This window comes from Phacochoerus africanus, chromosome X, assembly GCF_016906955.1.
Source record: "Phacochoerus africanus isolate WHEZ1 chromosome X, ROS_Pafr_v1, whole genome shotgun sequence".
Classification (NCBI taxonomy): domain Eukaryota; kingdom Metazoa; phylum Chordata; class Mammalia; order Artiodactyla; family Suidae; genus Phacochoerus; species Phacochoerus africanus.
The window spans coordinates 128756318-128777868 of NC_062560.1; the positions used below are offsets into that span (position 1 = coordinate 128756318).

Below are 21551 nucleotides of genomic sequence, written 5' to 3' on the forward strand. Positions count from 1 at the left end.
CGACCCCACACCCACCTGCCCAGCTCCCCACGACAGAGAACTGGCTCGCATGGGGAGTAATGCGCAGGACTTTATGAATGGTCACCAACGCCCACCGCCCCCCACTGGGCAGGTGCCCTCGGCTGACGAACCGTCACAGCCAAGCCCGGGAAGGACCCGTTCCCAGCCTCCCTCCTCGGCTGCCTCCCAGGGGGGGCCTCAGTCAGGGCGGGGGAGGCGGGGGGGTGGTAGGGCAGCTGTGTCCTCCTCTCTGCAAAGGGTCGTGAGCAGGCGTGCCCGACGACGGGACCAAGGAGAAGCAAAGGGCCTGGGGCGCATGGCCAGTCTCGCCGGCGGCCGCCTGGGGCAGGGAGGCTGGCCACACCTCAATGTGGCTTGAGGAGGGAGTCCAGGCCCTGGGGATGGGCTGTCGAAGGTGAGGCTGGGGTCCCAGGGCCACGCGAGAAGCCTTTGTTCTTGCCCAGGCGGCTGCAGGCTGCGGGCTTCGGGCTGCGGGGCCCAGGGCCAGGGGAGTTGGTGGGCGCTGGCCCGAGGCCCTGCCGGCTAGCAGTCTTCCCCAAGAGCTCCTTAAACACAGAGTCCATGGTCTGCGCCACGGCCTGGCGGGAGGAGGCGGGGAGGGCATCCGGTGAGAGCGGCCCCCCGGCTGGCCAGGCCCCTCCGCAGGTCAGTGCTGCCAACGGGCCCAGGAGCGAGGTGCCCTCCGGCTCCCTGGCCTGGACACTGGGCCACACCCAGGACACCGCGTGCCCTTGCACTCTGTCCTCGTGGTCACACTGTCGTCCGGGCTTCCCCTGGAGGTGGTGGCTGGGCCCAGCGGACAGAGCAGGGAGCCGGGTCTCCCCAGCCTGCGCCCGCTGCCGGGGCCACATCCAGCGAGAACCACGACTCTCCCCGGCTCCCCTGTCAGCTGCCTCCCTCGGCCTCTTTTCCATCTGTCCCTTTCATCCTCCCCGGCTCGCCAAGTGCCTGCCATGTCACCACCTGTCACCTAGCCTGGCTCTTGATGCCAGTCTGGGAGACTGCCCGGGAGCCCCTGGCCCACGCTGCTCACCACTGTCTGCTCAGGAACCAACATGAGACCCCTCTACCCTGCCCCGCCCTCCCTAGCTTGGGCCCGGCCAGCAGGTCTCAGGCCAGGAAGGTCAGACTGGAACCTCAAAAGGGAAGACTCGGGTTCAGAAGGGAGAGCAGAGACCGCCCCCCACCGGAGAAGTGCCCCGCGCCTGCCGCACAGCCAGTCCCAGCTCTCACCTTATCCATTTCCACGTGTCGCTCTGGGGACGTTGGGACCAAGCAGTGCCGTCTGTGCCCAGAGGGGCCCCCGAGTGGGGTGCATGGCTCTGGCCTGCAGAGCACAGAGAGTGAGCCAGGGGAGTCCCTACGCTGCCTGGCAGCGGCTGCTCCCAGCCCAGGGCGTGGCCGAGGGGAGGGGAACAGCGGGGCCGGGCTCTCCACGTGGCAAAAGCCTGACCCCACCCACTCCAGCCTGGGGTGGGCAAGCAGGCCACCGGCAGGGGTCTTCCCGAGGGGCCAGACATCTTCCACTTGTTCACCTCTAATTTTTTTTTTTGTCTTTTTTTTTGGCCACACCCAAGATATGTGGAAGTTCCCGGGCCAGGGATCGAACCCTTGCCCCAGCATTGACCCAAGCCCCCCACGAGAACTCCCCCTGATTCACCTCGGGATGAAGTCCAGGGCCGGGAGACCCTCTGGACCGCTTGCCAGCTCCCCGGCAGCCGGCAGCCCCTGGCCCGCGGCAGGCTTCTCTGCCCTGGGTCAGCAAGACAGGCTGGTTAGAATGCTCGTTCTGGGCTTGGGGTCACTCTGGGCCACCGCAGGCCTTGGGTCACGGGCACTCGGGGGACAGGGCGCCGTTCACTCACCCCCCAGGCAACGTGATGTACTTGTGCGGGATGAGGCCCCGGGCCCCGGCGAGCTCGCCCCGCCACCAGTCGCCTGAAGCCCGCTCGTGCAGCCGCAGCACATCCCCGCGCTGGAAGGTCAGCTCCTGGGCCGTGCGGCCCGTGTAAGCAAAGCAGGCCACGGCCTCCACAACGCCCTCCAGGTCTGCGCAAAAGAGGGGACCTGGATGAGGGGTTCGGAGCGGACACCCTGGGCCGCGTCGGGGTGGGGCCCTCTGTCCGGCTCCCTCACCATCCTCCTGCGCCAGGGTCCCAGCTTCCAGCTCCGGCTCGTTCTCCCCGGCTGCGCCCTCCAGCTGGGCATCCCTGAGGTCCAGAGCAGAGGGAGGAGGATGAGTGGATCAGGGCTGGCCCCTCGGCTGCTGGCCCTCCCTCCCGGGGGCAGCAGGCGCCTACCCGAGGCAGCTGGCAGAAGGCGGCGCCATGCACTTCTCATAGACAGGCCCGGGCAGCAGGGACAGCGGCGGGAAAACCCGTGCGGGCTGCACGATGAGCGTCTGCACCAGCTGATTCACCCGGGCCTGCAGGGCCACCGGGTCCTGCCCGGCAGGCACGGGCAGCAGCGTCGGCCCGAAGCACACGGCCAGGTTGTAGGGGTCCATCATGTTCTCGTCGCTGTACTGGGCCAGGCTGGGGGCACACGCTGGTCAGGCGGGGGGCTCTCCGCCCCGGCGCCCCGGCACCCCGCCCGCAGCTGGGCCGCCCCCTGCCCCCCGCCCCCGAGCAGCACTCACTGGTTGAGGAAGGTGAAGAGGTAGCGCAGGACCACCAGCACCGGTCCAGGCAGCCGGGCCAGGAGGCTGCTCACCTGCTCCACGCGCTCTGCCGGGGCCTCCAGCTCTGCGGCCCAGGCCAGCAGCCAGGAGAGAAGGGCGTGAGGGCCATGGCCACGGCCACGGCCGCCGGGCAGCCCCCCCACCCCCACCGCCCCCGGGCCTCGGCCCCGCCCGGCCTCACCGGCAGGAGCCAGCAGCTCTCCAAACAGGTCTGGGGGGAATATCGGGGGCTGCAGGCTCCGGAAGTAGAGCTTCAGCACCCCTGCCACCGAGTCCAGGTCATGCGCCGTGCAGCCCTCCTCCAGTGGGTCCTCTCCTGAGCGCCACGCGGCGGGGGCGGAAAGGGGATGGTGGGTCACACGGGCTCTCCCAGCGCCCCCGCCCCACCCAGCCCGCCCCGTCGGTCCCCACCTCTTTCAAAAGCGTCGCGGATCTCGGAGACCCGGGGCTGGGCGCCCGACACTCGGAAGATGCCTTCGTGCTGCAGGCCTGCAGGAAGACCAAGAGCCGGTGGCGCTGAGTCTCCTGGGTGCCCTCCAGGATGGGCGCCAGGCTGGCGGTGGCGGCAGGAGGGCCCAGGTCCACTCACCGTTGAGGTTAATGAAGCGGATGCAGCTCTCCACGACCAGGGGCACAGGCTGGCCTGAGCTCTGGGGACAGGGACAGAGAGGGTCCCGTCTTGTCACTGGCTTGCTTTTGTCTTCCCTTAACGAAGCGTGACCCAGTGGACAGCAGGGCCCGTGAGGTTCACGCCTGGCTGTCCAACCTCCCGGGTGCTCTGGCAGGCCGTGCCTTACATCAAATATGCTATTTATTTACGTATTTATTTATTTTTTGCCTTTTCCAGGGCCGCTCCCGCGGCCTATGGAGGGTCCCAGGCCAGGGGTCTCATTGGAGCTACAGCCGCTGGCCTACACCACAGCCACAGCAACGCGGGATCCGAGCCGCGTCTGCGACCTAACACCCCAGCTCACGGCAACGCCGGATCCTTAACCTACAGAGCGAGGCCAGGGATCGAACCCGCAAGCTCATGGTTCCTAGTCGGGATTCGTTAACCACTGAGCCACGGTGGGAACTCCTGTTTCTTCTTTTCTGATCTTTCCTGCTACCCTTATTTCCCTGGCTGGTACCCAGTGTTACAGTCAACTCCTCAGCCCTAAAAACGTTCCCAAGGGCCCCAGCCGGGAAGAGCCCGGCGGCTGGTCCCGGAGGTGGCCTGGGGCTGGACAGGGAGCACAATGCCGGAGGGACAGGTACCTGGATAAACTTCTCCATGTCTCCGCCAAAGAGTTTCTGGTTATACTGGGAGCTGGGCCGAGGAGGACGGCTCTTCTGGAACTTTCTCTGTGTGTACTGGGTCCTGTGGTGAAGAGGAGCTGGCTCCGAGGGGACCGGCATGGAGAATAGGCTGCCCAGACCCCCCGCCCAGCCAGACAGGATGCTGGAGCTCTACGGATCTTCCAGAACCCACCGGGCAGAGTGGGAAACTGAGGCCACGGAGGACCGAACAGCAGAGCTGGGCCCCAAAGAGAGGAGGGAGGGACGCTGCAGGGCCTCAGGACGAACGGGGCCCTCGTGAAGGACTCACCGAGACACCTCCTGCTCCTCCTTGTCACCTGGGGAGGAGAAAACGCCATGAGGTCCCTCAGGGCACCGTGGAGGGCCAGGCGCAGCCTCAGGGCCAAGGGCAGGATCCAGGCTGCGGCCCTCGCTGGGCAGAGAGGACGTCCCAGCCGGGAGAGCCCAGCTGCGGCAGGGGCGGCGAGCAAGGGGCCACGGGGGCCGGGAGCGGGGCCCACCTCGCTGAATGGCCTCCTGCAGCTTCTCGTGCTTGGCCTGCAGCTTGGCGAGGATGCTCCGGCCACTCAGGTACTCCTGCAGTTTCTGGAAAGAGCCCCAAGAAGAGTCCAAAGCTTTAGCGCCAGCTCCGGCCCCTCCCCCTGCCACCCCGGGGCCGCCCTCCCGGGCCGCCTCCCACCGTGACATAGAAGGTCTCCGTGTCCTGCTGCTGGCCCCGCCTCCGGCCGGCCTGCCGCGCACCGGGGTCCGAGCTGGTGGACTTGAGGGACTCGGTGGAGGGACTGGCCTGGAAGGAGTCGAGCATGTCCCCGTCTTCCGATGCCACCACCTCCAGCAGGGCCTGCAGGGTGGCCTTCAGCGTCTTGTTCACCTGGGGAGGGGACGGCACCAGGGCAGGAAGAAGGGACGGGTGAGGGCCAGGGAGTCAAGGTCAGAAGGAAGGGAGAGCGGACGCCACCGCCACCCGGCCCCACGTCTCCCGCCCCTCACACCTCCTCTGTCTCAATGGTCTGTCGGTCCAGGCGGCTCTGGATGTTCTGAGCTCTGGGCAGAATTTCATCCCGCAGCTCCGTCTCAACCCGGATCTCAGCCACCTGCACAGAGCAGCACCCGGGGGCTGAGGGCTGGGCTGGGCAGCGGGCACCCAGGCCTCCGGGGCACATGTTCAGATCTGAAGCATGGCAAGGACGACGTCCCGAGAAGAAGAGCACACCCGTGCCACCAACACTTGTGCACGGATGTTCTCGGCAGTGCTACTCAAAACACCTCTCAGAGTTCCAGTCGTGGCGCAGCGGAAACAAATCCAACTAGTAGCCACGAGGTTGCGGGTTCGATTCCTGGCCTCGCCCAGTGGGTTAAGGATCGCACATTGCTGTGGCTGTGGCATAGGCCGGCAGCTGTAGCTCCCATTCCACCCCTAGCCTGGAAACCTCCATATGCCGCGGGTGAGGCCCTAAAAAGCACAAAAAAAAAAAAAAAAGCTTGAAAAGTGGAAGTAAACCCAATGGAACGTGATTCACAAAAGGACAAAGATATGATTCCACCTGTATGAGGTCCCGAGAGCAGCCAGATTTCTAGAGACAGAAAGTCGGCTGGGGGAGGGGGAGGGGGGTCAGTGTCTAATGGGGACAGTGGGGAAGGATGCCATTTGCAGCAACATGGAGGGACCGCGACATTTTCATATCGAGTGAAGTGAGTCCGACAGAAAGACAAGGACCCCAAGATATCATTTATATGTGGAATCTAATAAAAACGATACAAAGAACTTACTTAAAAGACAGAAACAAACGAATACAAGACTGTAGGTCAACTATACTATACTCAACTAGCATCCTTGAGGAGGTGGGTTCGAGCCCTGGCCTCGCTCAGTGGGTGAAGGATCTGGCGTTGCTGTGGCTGTGGCGTAGGCCAGCGGCTACAGGTCCGACTGGACAGGCCCCTAGCCTGGGAACCTCCATGTGCTGCAGGTGCGGCCCTAAAAAGACAAAAATAAAATAAAATAATACAATTGAAATTTTTTTAAGTTCTGGGGAAAGATGGTGGTGACTGTTGCCCAGCAATGTGAATTCACACATTTACCACCTCCGTACATTTTCTATCTAGGCTCCAGGAGACATTCGAAGACCCACTCCCGCAAACCTACACAATGAGCAGAAAACTAGAGATTTACTCTCTGGAAAGGATAAACCACAGAGATTCTGGACTCAGGGACACTAAGACAAAATTCCCCACTGATGAGAGAGAGCAAAGCGGCTGCCTCCTTCCGGGGTCGGCCGGGAGCTCACAGCTGCGCCTTGGTGTCACCCTGTTGGACACAAGGAACATCACAGAGCATCAATATCAGACAGAGCCACGGGCGAAGACCGAAACAAGAACCTCGCCCAAGCCACAGCAGTGCCCGAACGTCCGTCTGTGACTGTGCCGTCCTCCCCGATGACAGCCAGCCTCACCTCGCCCCCGCTCTGTCTTCTCCATAAGGTTTATTAAGACACCCGGTCATGGTTACGCCTGCCTGCTGACAGCATCCAAGCCAGAGCCAAGCCCCTCCCCCGAGTCCCCTAACCCTCGCCCAAGTCCTGTGAGTCCTTCTAGCACCCGCTTACCGAGCCATCCCCGGTTCCCCATTGGTATGGGTGCCCCTCGCCCAGCCACCCTGCGAGGAAACCCACTGTGACAAGCTCCGTCACACACGTCAAATCCCCAACCCGTCTCTTAAATACAAACGGATGGCCAAGAATTGCCAGCCATCTGAGGGAGAGCTCTAAACGGGAAGACAGATCAAAGCAAGAAAAAGGAGGGCAGTGTCGAGAAAAAAAGGAACATTTCAGAACGATCTGAGAAGACACTGTACCCAGGAAATAAGAACAAAGGGTTATTTTAAACAGGAATTTGGAAAACCAAGCAGAACTCTCGTTTCTACGGCCACATCAGTGGCATATGGCAGTTCTCAGGCCAGGGATTGAATCTGAGCCACAGCTGCGACCTACGCCACAGCTGGGGCAATGCCGGATCCCTTAACCGTCTGCACCAGGCCAGGGATTGAACCTGTACCTGCACGGCGACCCGATTCTTACCCCACTGCACCACAGCGGGAACTCCTGAAAGTAAAATTTTTAAGAAAAAGTCAACAAAGCATTGGAAAAAAGAGTCCAAAAAAGCAGTATTAGAAGGTATAGTAATGACATATCTGGGATCTAACATACGGCACAAATGAACCTTTCCACAGAAAAGAAACTCATGGACGTGGACAACAGACTTGTGGTTGCCAAGGGGAAGGGGGAGGGGGTGGGATGGACGGGGAGCTTGGGGTTCACAGATGCAGACTATTGCCTTTGGAGTGGGTAAGCAATGAGATCCTGCTGTGTAGCACTGGGGACTCAATCTAGTCACTTAGGATGGAGCCTGATGGAGGATAATGGGAGAAAAAGAATGTATACAGATGTGTGTGACTGGGTCCCTTTGCTGTACAGTAGAAAATGGACAGAACCCTGTAAACCAGCTACAATGGAAAAAAGAAAAATCATTTTTAAAAAAAGGTATAGTGATGAGAAATAGGAAAAAGAAAAGGAAATGAGATAATTAACCCACAAGATCGAATATCTGATTATAAGAATTCTTGGAGTTCCCGTCGTGGCTCAGCGGAAACGAATCCAACTAAGATCCATGAGGAGGCAGGTTCGATCCCTGGCCTCGATCAGCGGGTTAAGGATCCGGCGTTGCCATGAGCTGTGGTGTAGGTCCAGACACAGCTTGGATCTGGGGTGGCTGTGGCTCTGGCACAGGCCAGCAGCTGCAGCCGTGATTCAACCCCTAGCCTGGGAACCTCCACATGCCACTGATGTGGCCCTGAAAGAGAGAACAACGACAAAAGAATTCTTGAAAGCAAGAGAAAAGAAGACGAAGGGAAGGAAATTATCAGAGGAGTAATATGACCTCAAAACGTTAAGATGCAAGGAAAAAGCATCCTTAGGAGTTCCCTGGAGGCTCAGCAGGTTAAGGACCTAGTGTTGTCACTGCTGTGGCTCAGGTTGGATCCCTGGCCTGGGAACTTGTGCATGGAGGTGCGGTGGGAAAAAAAAAAAAAAAAAAGATGCCTGGTTATATGGTATTGCTTGAGTGGCTCATTTCCCCCAAGTTTGCATCATAAAATGTCTAACATACACAGAAGCACGACAAGAAGAGTACACGGACAGCCATATACCACCTAGCAGTGGCCCGAGAACTATTGGCATCTTGCCACTGTGGGGAGCGGGGTGGGGAGCGGCACGCGTCCCTTGGCTCAAGGGCAGAAGGGACCTGCTTGCTTCAAAAGCCATTGCGGAAAACTCTGGGCTCCATTTGCCTTGAAGCCATTATTGAATGAAGGTCTGGGAAGTGAGCTGAATGCAGGAGTTTCAACTCCACAGCAACACGAAATTCATTCGGTTCACCTGCCGTCACAGTGAAGACCAGAAAACACAAAGCCATTTGCCTCAAGCGGCAGGCAGCAACCCTCACCTCATCCCCCTCGTGGGGCTGGTAGTCAAAACGCAGCGGGGGACAGAAGGCAACTGCGTGCACCTCCAGCACCTTGGCCTTGTCCCCTGGAGGATCCAGGGCCTCCACTGCCTCTTCCAGGCTGCCCAGGGCCTGCATCTGGGAGGCCTGAGTGCATCTCTCGGCCGCCGCGTAGCTCCGGAGCACCTGCCCTAGGGCCAGGTGGAATCCTGTGTCACAGCACTGGGGAGAAAGCGCGGACGCAGCTCGCGTGGGCTCCGGGTACCAGGCCACCGGGCCCCGGCCCCGCCTGCCAGCCAGCACTCACGTCCATGAGATCCAGGACATCCTGCAGGTAGTAGTTGCGGACGGCAGCATTGACACTGGCCAGGGTGAGCAGGTACTCGTTGCGAGCCTTTGTGCACTTGAGTTTGTGCTCCAAGAACTTGGCGTGACGCTGCCCAGAGCCACGCAAGCCCCAGGGTCACCACGCAGCCGGCTGCCCCTGCTCCGCCTCCCATGCAGCCCCCACCCCCACGCCCCTGCCCCTGCTCTCTCCGCCCGATGCTGCCCCACGGCCGTCTGACCACTCAGGCCTGGTGGCTGGCCTCCTGCCCCTCTGCCTGCCACCCGCGCTGCGGGATCCCTCCAGAGCCAGCCCTGCCTGCTGCCCCCCCCCCAGGGCTGAGGACTCATGACAAAGGACAAAGACAGGGCGCCAGAGCCTTGGGCGACAGACGGGTGCCCCCCCAGGCCCACCTTCTCCACTAGCCGCCCTCCCTTCTTGACGGAGCTCTTGCGGAGGGGCCCTGCCTCGGGGCTGGTGGCCGCGGAGGCGGCGGTGGCGGCGGCGGCGGCCGCAGCGGCGGTGGCAGTACTCCGGCCCGACCGCTTCTCCTCCTGCCGCTCGGCTTCCCGGAGCTTGGCCTCGGCATTCACGCTCTCCGTGTGGTAAACCTGGTACGTCTTCCTGGCCTGCAGCGAGGCCCAGGGCCGGACCGCCCTGCTGAAGGCAGCCGGTCCCCCCGCCCCCCACCAGCCCATCTGGGACTCCGACCCGAGCGCTTAGCCCGACCGCCCAGGGCCCAGAGCGGGAGACAGGGTGCTCTTGGTCCCTGAAAAAGCAGGTGTCTCCTGGGCACGCCTCGTCCTCCACCTCGAGCCTGGCTCGGGGAGATGCGGCGGGCGCGCTGGCCTCCCTGTGACCCGGCAGGCCCGGCGGCGGCGTTCTCACCGTCTGAAGCTCTGACACCACTTCCAGGAGCTCCTCCTGCAGCTGCTGCTCCAGGTCCTTACTCTGGGGAGGAGCGGCTGTGAGCACAGGACCGCCCCCGCTGGGCATCAGGCTCCAACCTGCTCCCCTCTGCCCGCCGCCCCGGGGGGGTGGGGGCAGCCCAGGGCCTCTGCATTGAGCAGCCAGGGGCTCCCGGCTCGCTAGACCCTGAGGCCGCCCACACCTCCGTGCCCCGGGCCAGGACGGGGGGCCTTGCCTTCTTAACTATGCGCCCGACGTCCTCCGCGATGTGACTCAGGCGCTGGGCGACGGGCCCACCCAGCACCTCGCTGAGGGTCGCGCTCTCTCGGCTCTGCTGGCGCGTCTGCTGCAGCAGCACAGCCCAGCAGTGCAAGGGCGACAGGAGGGACGGCTCCTTCCTGGGGGCAGAGGGCCACTCAGACCGGGAGCGGGCCTGGGGCCCCGCCTCGGCCACCCCACCGGCCGGTACCCACCGGAAGCTTTGGTGCTCCCGGCCGCTGCCCCCGAGGCGGCCTGCGCGGCCCGAGAAGCGCTCGGCCAGCCTGTCCAGGCCGCGGGAGTACTCCAGCTCCACCTCGGCACGCCGCCGCATGAACTCGGCCAGCTCCTGCAGCAGCTCCCGCCGCAGCTCGCCCTGCAGCTCCAGGCAGCGCAGCTGCTCACCCAGCTGCCAGCGCATCTCTGCAGGGGGACGGGGGACCGGGCCTCAGGCCGGGGCAGGGCCTGCTGGGGCGGGCGGGCGGTGGGGGGGGGGAGGCAGACACAAGCCGCTGCTGTCCTGCCTGCCCCGAGGGCGAGGGCCTGGGTCTCCGGGGAGGAGACCCAGGCAGAGCCGTCCAGCTGGGCTCGGGCCAGGCCTGAGGCAAGGGACTTCTGGGCTGAGGCTAGAGGGCAGCAGCTAGTCCCAACCGCGGCGGACCCTGGAGGGCAGGAGCGGGTTGGGCGGTGGGACCGCAGAGCTGCCCCGGCCCCAGCGGGCCCGTCCCCACTGGGGCTTCCCATTCTTCCTGGGGGCCCGGAAAGCCCCCAAGTTGCTTCCCCTGCCACTTCCTGCCCCTTGGGTGCCCCGGACACCAGGCAGGGTGGCCTCCCCTGCAAACAACCAGTTAGGCTGGGCTGGCCGCCATGGCGCTCGGCCAAACCTGCAGTGAAGTCGCGGCCTCAGCCCCAGGGCCAGGGCTGCCAGTGACAAGACCGAGGCAGCTGGTCTGTTTTCTGTCCCCAGTACCGACTCCCACTTACCCACCCCCAGGGCACCCCCAACCCCCGCCTCCCGACAGAGAGAGCCGCGCCCTCCAGGGCCCCCACACTGCTGGCTTTTGTCGCCTTATCACTAGCTCGATTTGGCAATACTGCTTTCCCCACACAGACCTAAGGCAGAGAACCGCCTGAATGACAAGCTTCGGCAACTCGTAAAGGAGCAACATTACCAATCTCGGAAATGAATGGATTTCTTCACTCGGCAGAATGTCGGGCCTGGGGTGGGAGCTGGGGGACAACAGAGCGGGAGGTGGGGGGCAGGGAGGGGTGCTTCCAGAGGAAGGTGGACAGGAACCAGTGACACTGGAACAGAGAGCTGAAGGAAGTGACAGAGGGGCCACAGAGACATCCGGGGGACCAGTGTTCAGGCAGAGGGGACAGTGGAGGCTGGAGGGGACGTGGGCGGGGGGGGTGGTCAGAGATGCGGGCGGCGCCGGGCCCATGGTGGGGCCGGACTCCCCCCCCCCGGACCCCGAGGGAGAGGGAGCCCCAGCAGCCGAGCCCTGCGGTCTGGCTTCGTGCTCAGGGCTCCCTTGGGCTGCCGCAGGGAGGTGACAGAGGAAATGTGCCCAGCCTAGGTGGCAGCTACGGCACCAGTCCAGGCAAAAGACAGTCAGGGGCTTGGACCAGGGGTCGGCCTGGGAGGAGGCAGGAAGTGGCAGGACCCAGGGTGGCTGTTGGAAGGGACGCTGGCACCACGTGGATTTCGGCCCCAAATCCAGTGACTTCCTGGGGCTGCGGGGCAGGTGGCAGCCGGCATGGGTTCTGCCTGCCCAGCATCCCCCCTTCTCTGATTCCCCCCGACTCCCTGACTCCAGGCCCCCAAGATGTGGCTCAGGCTTAACCCATGCCCCGGCCTCCCCACCCCCATCCATCACTGGGACTAGCTCAGTGAGACGCCCAGCGGCCACCGCCCCCGCGCTTTCGGTGCAATGACTCAAGGGGGGGCACTCTTTCCACGGAGCAAGTGAAGCCCACGCGGAGGCTCCTTAAGCCGAGGCCAGGCCCCAGGGTCAGCTGGGGTGGGCTCTATGCCACCTGTATCAGGAGAGTCTTCACTGAATCAGGGTAACATTTTTGGGGTAGAAGTTAATTTCATTTCATTCCAAGAGGGCTCCAAGATGTCACCTTCCCCTGGGAACCTAAGACAACTGAGAGCACTGAGTGGCCGGCTGGCACGCCACATCGCTGGGTTTCTTCTTCAGGGCATGCAACCAAGCCTGGGCGGGGACTGGGACCTGCCTGCCGGCTGGGGTCGAGCAGATGCGCGTCCGTGTCTCTCGGACTCCGCAGCCTCTAGGCCCCGTCCGAGTCCAGCTCTCAGCTCGGACGCGCTCATCGGGGAACCCCTCCCTGACCCCCCGCACCAGCTAGGTCTGGTCCTCTTCCCACCCCCTTTGTCGACATCCGCGATTTCCCTCGACGACGGTGCTTTTCATCATAATTGAAATGAATGGTGTGATAGCTTGTTTACGCTCTGTCTCCCCCGCTAGACCCGTGAGCCGGTGCGGAGCAAGGCTGCTTCTCCTTTGCTCGGCACTGTATTTTCAGGGCCTGGCCCGTCTGTCAAAAGGAAGGATGGAATCCACGGATGCTTGAACCACAGAGCCGAGCCCGGGGCCCCCCAGCACTTCCTGTGAGCGAGGCATTCAGTCTCACTTCTGCTGACAAACAAAGCAGAAAAGATGGCCTCCCAAACCACGGCTGTGCTGACCTTTCAGAAGCTAGGGTGGCAGGAGAGCGATCCTGTTTTGCTAGCACAGTAGGAAGTTTCTTTTGGCCGGTGTGGGGGGCAGGGGAACAGGGAACAGAAGCTGAAGTCACTAGACATCCAGGGCAGGCAAGGAGCATCTTAAAGGACAGCCTCGCCCAAGCCCCCAGTTTTTCAGTGTGAATGGACAGCCCCGTATCTACTGACTGAAGAGTCTCCCAAGTCCTTCGGCCTCATGACATTTGGGGGGGGGGTGCAGGCTGGGGGTCACTCTCTCCAGCTGAGAAATGGTGCAGGCAAGGCTTGGAGAGCTGGCTCGCCCTGCACAAAGTCCCCTCCGGGGAGGACTGGAGCATATTTTGGTGTAAATTGCTTTCATTGGACAATCACGTTGGAACCTGCATCTGTGGACTGGAAGGAAACGCAGGGGTCATTTGACTCTACCTCCTGTGAACTACAGGGCTGTGTGACCCCAAGCAAGTCACTGCTCCTCTCTGAGCTTCGATTTCCTTCCTTGGTAAAACTGAGCCACTCAGGGGCGATACAGGAGGTCGTGCGTCTGAAGACACCAGAAAACTTTAGGGCCTCAAACTGCTGGTGCTTGGCTGCTGCCTTCTTCCCTTTGTATGAGTCACCACGCCCTGAATAAGACCCGCAGAAGCTGATTTGCATGCGATGCGACAGAGTGTTTATCAGAACCCAAGGAGGGCTACTCTCCAGGAGGCCCAGATTCCCGGCCCTGGCTTGACCCCGACACAGTGGCCTTCAAACGCTGAGGCAGTCACCTCGGTGCCCAGGGGGAGGGCAGAGGGACGGGGCTACAGGGAATGGAGCGGTCTGAGGGCAAAGCCATCAGGACGCCCTTACCCACCCACTCCCGCCCCAGCAAAGCCAAGGTGTTCGGCTTCCCCCGAGGCTAGAAAGCCACGCTCTGGGCGGCACCTTGGTGCACCCGGTGGATGTCCCCTTCCCTCCTTGGGCTCCTTAGGTGAGGTGCAGGGAGAAGCGGGGAGGGAGAGAAGGGGCGAGGGAGGCAGGGGAAACTGCAGGCGGCCGTGGAGAGGCAGGCAGGCGGGCGGGCGGCTCGGGTTCCTTCCCCCAGCCCCTCTGGGGGACTTTTCCGGCTCCCCCAAGAACACCTCCTGCAGGGCGCCAGGCCGAGCGCGCCCAGCGCCCTCTCACCTTTGACTTGCGCCTCATACTCGGCCTGCGGCCCTCGCTCCCGGCGCAGCTTCCCGTGCGTGGCCATGGCCGCCCGGCGGCCGCGCCGTCGAGCCCCGCTCTTCCCACGCGGCCGTGAGCGGGCCCGGCGCTGGGACCTGGGGCCCAGCAGCCAGCACCCTGCGCGGAGCCCCGCCCCGCCCCGTCCCTCCCCCCCCCCCCCCCCGCGTGGCTGGGGGGGCGGGGCGGCCCAGGGCTGGCACTGCCGCCACCCGCTGCCCTGCCTGGGGCTGAGCGTGGGGGTGGGGGGAAGGAGTTCCCACTGTGGCCGGGCCTCGTGGCCCGCGCACCACCGGGGCGGCCTTGTGCCCAAGCAGCCAGGGCCGGTGTGAGAGCCCCCAGGTGCCATCTTCCCCCCAACCTCCAGAAGGCTGTCTGATCACCACCGCCAGACAGCGCCCTTCACATCATGGCCATTGGCCCTCAATGCCAGGGGACAGGACAGCATAGCCGCCCCAGGCCGTGGGCTCCCCTGGGTCATCTGCTTCCCTCCGGCCCCCGGGACATGAGATGGGGCCCCGTCCTTCCCAAGTCACAGCCCCAAGCGATAAGCACAAGGAGCCTGGAGAGCCAGGTGGGAAGGGAGGTCGGTCGGCAGCAGAAAACAGAAGGGGTGTCCTCTGGAGGCCCCCCCCCCGTGCGGTGGGGGTGGGGGGCAGACAGCAGGGCTGAGCTGAGGTTCCCCTTCTGCTCAGCCCTGTAGGGAGGAACGAGCCTGTTTCCCCATAGGTGGTTACCACTTCCTGCTGCCGGAAGAGACTCTTCTGCCTCCCTTCCCCGGCAGCTTTGCACCTGCTCTGTCCTAGGCCTGGGGGGCTGGGGAGGGGCCGCCCTCTTCCTTCCCCCCTCAGAGGAAGGCCTTACTGAGCCTGGGGGGGTGGTGGTATCTGGGAGCCTCTCTAATCCAGGGGCACTGGAGTTTCCCCTCACCCCTCTCTACCAACTGGAAGTCACAGGACTACAGTTTTTCTCCAGTATACTGAGACGGCAGGGTGCATGCAGCAGGTGACGAGCCAGATTTGACAGCCAGCCATCTTCGGTTGGGTGGGAGGGACATCCCTGGGGTATTGTCGCCGGTGAAAGAGGTGAAGGCAGTTAGGCTCCGGGCTTGTGTCCGGGGAAGGCAGGCTTGTAGGCACTAGTGCAAGGGATCCAGGAGTGTGTGCACGGATGTCAAGGTTGAGCTCTGTGCAAATGTGGGCACATGTGACCCTGACCTGCAGCTCTGGGAAGGAGGGGAGTCTGTGAAGGTACTTCTTGGCTTTGGACTGTGGGCAATTCTCTTGGCTCCTCAGCTCCCTGCCCCCCACCTCCAGAACCAAGGCCCTTCTCTGAGGCGCAGTGTGCCTACGGGGCCCGGGCCAAAAGGCCTGGAAGCTGCTCTGAGGCCAGCAGGGACCCATGCCCCTCATCAGCTAGCCCCAACACACCTCGCCCCCTCCCCCCCATCTGAGCACTGGCTGGGCCCTCCCCCATCCAGCAGAGCCAGGCACCAGGCTCGAGCCCACTGGAAACTGCTGCTCAACTGGACTCAGCTCCTACTTTCAGATACTCTCCTCCAAACTGCTACTTTACACTCCAGAAATACACGCACGTGATGCCCCATTTGGCTACTGCTGTAAAACCTTGGGTAGCCCTGGCTTTTAGGGTGCATGTCTGGCACTTAAGGCCCTACTGCTTTGCTCTATCCTCAGCTCTGTCGTTCCCCTGCAAAGAACCCAAAAGCCTGTTATCACGCAGAAGGGTAGGGCCAAATCTGCAGGACCTTGCTAAAACTGCTGACGGGTGGAGTGAACACTCGGGACTGAGGGGTGACGGCAAGGCGAACGTGGTCAGGTCTGCTGCGTGGAAGATGGACCAGAGGGAGATGAGAGCAATGGGGAGGCTGTTAACAGCTGTCCACGTCAGTCAGATGAGAGCGTGAATCAGACAGCGAGGGTCCCACATCAAGACGCTGTGATGCCCCTCCTATTTTCCCACGTTGGTTTTCTAGAAGAAGTTTCGCAACGGGGGTTTCAGGGGTCAAGGTTGTGCACCTCTCTGCATAGGTTCATCCCCTGGGGAGACGTCCCCCGGAGCCCACTCCCGGCCACAAGGCTAGGGAACAGGGGTTCCTGCTTTTCCCACTCTCTCGGTCTCCCAGCCTCAGCACCTTGGCATTGAAGCGGCCCCTCCCACAGGCGGAGGAAGTGCTGGGCCCCCAGGGCCAGTACGGCCTGCAGCTTCCCCACCCTGCCCTCCGCCCCCGCCGCAGCTCCCACCTCCGCCCAGGAAACCCGACCGCCGGGGGGCAGCCGAGCGTCAACAGGCCGGCCGGAGACGCAGGGCACGGAGGGCAAGAGGGCGGGCCGGACGGCGGAGGAAAGAGAGCGCCGCAGGGAACCGTGGGAGCCTCCGCCGGCTCCCTCCCACCAGCGCTGGGGCGCGGCTCGGGTAGCGCGCATGCTCTCTCGCCCCGCCCCGCCCGAGGCCCCGCCCCCGAGCCAATCAGAGCCTGGGAATGAAGCCCGGCGCTCCCGGCGAACCGAAAGGGACTGACGCCAGCGCGGAGGGCGGGGCGAGGAGCAAGCCCGCAACTCGAGCCAATCAGAACACAGCCTCCCTCCCCCGCCCCGCCCGCGAGCGAGCGAGCGTGCGCAGGCGCATCTTCCTGTTCCCGGCCTCGCCCACTCGTCTCCGCTTCCCCCGCTGCCTGTTGGTCACGTGTCAGGCGCCAGCCAGAGAGAAAACCGAGCTCCGGATCTCAGAGGCGAATTATTCAGTGTAGCAGGGGCGCAGTGTGCCATCTGCGGTAGCAGAGGCATAAGGTACAGTGACAGCTAAGGAGTCCTGAGCTCCGCTGGGAGGTGGGTGGTCCAGGCATGGCTCGCCCAGGGATGAGGAGCAGCAAACAATGGCGCTGCAGCCAGAAGGAATAGCAGGCATGAAAGGCGCAAGAGAAAATTTTAGGGCTGGAGTTGAAGCTGTGAAAAACAGAGGGCTTATATTCTGCGTGAAATGACATGATGCATCTGCATCTGGAGCAGGGCTCAGAAGGCTCCCAGAACTCCAGGGTCTCCTTCCCCCCGGGGACCCCTCAGACACCTCAAAGACCCCGACAACGCTCTTCCCTTCTACTTGGGCTTAGCAGGACCCACTGTGCCAAAAGGACGTGAGGTCCACATCCACAGGGACGCAGAAGAGCCAGAGAGGGGCATTCACACACCCCAAAGATGTGCACACTCGCACACAATCTCCCCAAGGCCACTGGGTGAAGTTTATTGTGAAACCTCTCGCGGTGAGGATGGGATGGGCAGGCCAGGGCAGGGAGCCGAGCACGTGCAGGCTCTAGGAGGCCGAATCCGAGGCCTCTGAGCTGTCCTTGACGTCGGTGCTCTCTGTGGTCTCGCTGACCTCGCTGAGGTCCTTGCTGTCACCACCGCTGTCCTCAGCAGCCAGGCCCTTTTCCTCACGACAGGCCTCTCCCGAGCTTGGAAGCGAGTTGCCCTTGCTGTCTGCCTTGTTCTCGATGGAGCCCAGCACCACGTGCCTGCCCTTGTCCTTCAGCTCCAGGTGCCGCCGCAGCTGCCGCCAGGAGCCCAGGGAGAGGCGGGAGGAGGGAGACAGGGCCTAAGTCCCGAGACCCCGAAGGCCCTCTCCCGCCCCCTGGGGCTTTTCACTTGCTGGGGCAGGGGGCGGGATGCCAGGGAGCCCGGCCAGGGTGGGAAACACAGGCTGAGGTGGGAGAGCCGACGGAGTCCTGGCGCTGCCCTCTCTGTGAGCCTGTTTCTTCTCCCGTAGAGCGGAGGCGCTCCAGACTCCCTCCCACGGCTGCTGTGGCGCCCCCGTCTCTCAGCACCTCTAGGGCCTCCTCCCTCTTGCATCACGCCTCTGTGGCGGTACAGGTTCCTTCCTCTGAGAATGGAAGCTTGGGTCGATGGCCGTCTTTATTTATTTACTTGTTGTCTTTTTAGGGCCGCACCTGCGGCATATGGAGGTTCCCAGGCTAGGGGTTGAATCGGAGCCATAGCCGCCGGCCTGCGCCACAGCCACAGCCACACGGGACCCAAGCTGCATCTGCGACCTACCCCACAGCTCACGGCAACGCCGGATCCTTAACCCACTGAGCGAGGCCAGGGATCAAACCCGCAACTTCATGGTTCCTAGTCGGATTTGTTAACCACTGAGCCACCACGGGAACTCCCTCGATGGCCATCTTTAGAGCTCTGCCAAGGTCCAGCCCCCGCCCCCGACAGCTAGGGCAGCTGAGGTGAGGGAGGGCCGTGACTCCCAGCAAGGCTGGCGCCTAGTCCACCTGGCCTCCAGCCATCACGATCTCCTGCTGCCTCAGGCCATCCCTGCCGGCCTTGCTTTGCTTCATCTGCAGGACGGTGGCCCTGACCCCACTGGACTCTTACCTCGTCGGCCATCTGGGTGAGATCTCGCTTCATCGCATATGCATCCTCCCCGTCTGCGTAGTACTTGGGCTCCACTTCGCTGATCCTGGGGGCGGGGGGGGGGGGGGGGAGAAGGAGGACCACCCAGGTCAAGAGGCAGCCTCTCCTAGTGGGCAGGGCGGCACAGCCCCTCCAAGGACCCTATCAGAGACACTTCCATCGTGGCTTGCTTTCCCTCTGCTCCTGTCCTGGGCCCTTGTCTCTACTGCCGCCCTCCACCAGGCCCCCGCCAGCATCAGGCAGTCTTCTCCCGGCCCAGCAAGAAACACCAAACATCCCCTGGAATCACATCAGGCCTTGAGCAGGCGGCAGCAGGCGGGTGCCCTTGCCCCTGAGAGCGGAGGAGGCGTCAGGGCAAGGTGGGGAGTCCCCGGCCCCCTCCCTGTGTTGGCAAACTCCAGCTATTTCCCCCCCCCCCCCCCCGAAGGCAGCTCAGCCCATCCCGCCACCTGGATAAGCCAGACCTGGGCCCATCGCAGTCCCTCGGGAAAATCCGGATCTACTTACTGAAAGTTGAGGGTGTTGGAGTAGAGGTGCAGGGCGGCCCGGTTACTGCAGGGGAACAAGGCACTGCTGAGCCCCACAGACTCAGCTGTGGGCAGGGACGGCTCATCCAGGTCCTGCCCCCACTGAGTCCCGTCCCCCCCCCCTCCACGCCCCACCCATCCCACTTCCCGACCTTTTCCAAAAGCCAAGGAAGGCACCCCAGGACCCGCATCAAGACAGTTCCTCTCCCCACCCCCCCTTCCCCTTCCCCTGGCTTCCACCTCTTCCGGACATGCAGCGAGACGTATTTGGCGTTGAAGTTCTCAATCATGGCTCGGGAGGCCTGGTCCATCAGCTTCTGAGCCAGGCCAAGGCGCCGGTGGGAACGCTTCACTGCCTGGTGGGAGAAAGGTGGGCCTCGAGGGCTGCTCCCACTAACTCCCACTCCCCCCAGAGCCCGGGGGGGGGGGGGCTACGCACCAATGAGGTGATGTGGCCGTGGGGCACGTCGTCAGGGTCCTCTTCCCTAGCGCAGGAAGAAGGGGTTAGTGAAGAACCTCAGACGTCCCAGCCCCAGGGGGCGGGAGCCAGGACTCTCAGAACCCCAGGCAGCAGCCAAAAGACATGCAGGGTCGATGGAGTATCGTTCAGGGCTAACAAGAAAAGAGCTCTCTGGAGTTCCCTTGTGGCGCAGCGTGTTAGGAACTGGCACTGTCCCTGCAGCGGCTCGGGTCGCTGCTGTGGCAAGGGTTTGATCCCTTGCCTGGGAACTTCCACCTGCCACAGGCAAGCCCCCTGCCCCCCCCCCCCAAAAGAAAGGAGCTCTCAAGCCATGGAAGCAGGTGGAAGAAACTTCAACGCACATGACTAAAGTGAAAGGTGGTTTGAAAAGGCTACACACTGGTTCTAAACATGTGGCCTTCTGGGAAAAGCAAAACTGTGGAGAGAGGAAAGAGATCAGTGGCCACCAGGGCTGGAGGGAGGAAGAGACGGCTGTGAGGAGCACAGGGGCTTTCAGGGCAGTGACACTGCTGGGCCTGACGCTATAGTAGGGGCACAGGTGCTGGGAGCCATCTGTCCACAGAGGGCAGAAGGCAGAGACTGTGGACTTCAATGTAGCAATGTCGCCTCACCACCTGTAACAAATGTCCGGCAGGATGTCAAGGATAGGAGACTAGAGAAGAGGGGAGAGGTCACATGGGAACCCTGGACTCGCCCCTCAGTTGCTTGTAAAGCCACAACTGAACCAGAAACCAACCAACCAGCCCACCCCAGGCACAGCATCCCGCATTGGTGCTTCCCCCCCCCTCCCCCCGGCCCAGGTCAGGCGCCAGGCTTCTCTGTCCATCCTTTGGTGACTCACATTTTGGCCAGGACGTACCCCACGATCTTCCCATTCTCATCCTCGGCGATGTAAGAGAGCTGGGTGACAGCAAAGAGAAGGCAGAAAACAAGCGCCTGTCAGACCCGGAGGCGCCCTTGGCGGACTCCTGGCCCGACCGCCTGCCTCTTACCGTGTGTGTGACAGACGGCAGCCGAGCACAGGCGGGGAGCTCAGTGACAGTTCCTGAGCTCTGGCCCAAGTGGCTTGGTTTTCCTGCACCACACTGTGCCCCGGTCCTTAACCCAGAAAGGGTGGACAGGCACAGAGGCGATCCCTACTTTGGCCCTGTTCCTCCGCCCTCTTCAGGCACCCCCCCCCGCTGCAGACACTCAGGGCCTGTTCACCCCTTCCTCCCTAGGGTCTTGACGACCTTGCCTGCCCCTCCCAAGCTGACCCAGGCTGGAATTTCCTTGGTCTGGTTTCTGCCATCCCTAAATTCAAAAGCTGCCCACCTGGGGCCAGGAAAGGCCGTGGTAGAAGTAATATTTCATCTGGTAGTTCTCGGGCAGGCACAGGAGGTTGCAGTGCTGCATGTTCATCAGGTCCTCTGGCTGCGGGGGAGGAGGGCAGCGGAATGCGGTCAGGCCAGGGGCTGCGGTGACTAAGTAGGCCTCAGACCTGTTACAACTCTGCTGGCTGTCTACTCACCCCCCAACCCCCACCGGGCTGGGCGGGCGCCGTGACTATCTGTCTCTGCACAGGCCTGGCTCACACCCACTGCGCAAAAACTGACTGTTCCAGGAATGAACGTGAGCGCCAGGAAGCTCCCAGACACCATCCAGCTGCGCCCCGACGTCCCGGAAAGAACGGGTTTGCAAGCCCCGGCCCTGCGCCCCTGGCCTCCTATTCGCGTAGGTCCAGTCCCACCGGCTCAGTGGCCTTCACTGTGCCGCGCCGGTCGGCCGCTGGCGCGCAGGGCGACTGGCCCGGGGCTCGGCTGGGCCCCTCGGGAGCATGCGCACGCGGCCACCGGGCCCCGCTCCCACGCGGCGCGGACAGCCTCCGGCCCCGGCCCCTCACCCTCGCATTGCGGATGTTCATAACGGCGGCGGGGCTCGCGGCTCCCAGCGGGTCGTGAACGCGCAGTCAGCTGTCGCCGCGCTCCGGAGCGTCGCCGGAGCTGCCAGGGCACGGCTGGGACTGGAGCTGGGTCCGGGATCGCGGGGGCGGTGGCGGAAGGGGCGGTGCGCACCGGGCCCGGCCACCGGCCGGAAGTGCGCGCCGCGGGCCCGCCCTCTCGGCCGCTTGGCCAATGCGCAGGGTGGGCCAAGGGCGGGGCGGGGCCTCCCCGCGGGGCGTGACGAGGCGGGGCCTGGTCGGGC

At 63.2% G+C, this 21551-nt stretch overlaps 2 protein-coding genes across 3 annotated transcripts; both read right to left on the bottom strand.

Annotated features, from left to right (window-relative positions):
• Window positions 1-52: 52 nt before the first annotated feature.
• Window positions 53-14034, bottom strand: ARHGAP4 (Rho GTPase activating protein 4). 2 transcript variants are annotated; one of them, XM_047764775.1, is made up of 22 exons: window positions 13885-14034; window positions 10205-10412; window positions 9967-10129; window positions 9711-9773; window positions 9236-9451; window positions 8805-8933; window positions 8498-8719; window positions 4993-5094; window positions 4680-4871; window positions 4501-4585; window positions 4290-4317; window positions 3959-4061; window positions 3291-3351; window positions 3113-3190; window positions 2883-3017; window positions 2660-2765; window positions 2322-2555; window positions 2158-2231; window positions 1887-2070; window positions 1682-1774; window positions 1255-1348; window positions 53-599 (listed from the first exon to the last, which is right to left on the bottom strand). In XM_047764775.1, exons 1-22 carry the CDS (start codon window positions 13949-13951, stop codon window positions 366-368), a joined length of 2871 nt encoding a protein of 956 aa, XP_047620731.1. In that variant the 5' UTR covers window positions 13952-14034; the 3' UTR covers window positions 53-365. The 2 variants fall into 2 exon arrangements, with proteins under 2 accessions (XP_047620731.1, XP_047620729.1); XM_047764773.1 differs by having other exon boundaries at window positions 1887-2088.
• A 3123-nt stretch (window positions 14035-17157) lies between these two features.
• Window positions 17158-21433, bottom strand: NAA10 (N-alpha-acetyltransferase 10, NatA catalytic subunit). The gene is made up of 8 exons (XM_047764663.1): window positions 21250-21433; window positions 20682-20780; window positions 20209-20267; window positions 19326-19371; window positions 19127-19242; window positions 18867-18911; window positions 18321-18405; window positions 17158-17487 (listed from the first exon to the last, which is right to left on the bottom strand). The coding sequence occupies exons 1-8, from the start codon at window positions 21268-21270 to the stop codon at window positions 17251-17253; spliced, it is 708 nt and encodes a 235-aa protein (XP_047620619.1). The 5' UTR covers window positions 21271-21433; the 3' UTR covers window positions 17158-17250.
• Between the last annotated feature and the right edge of the window lie 118 nt (window positions 21434-21551).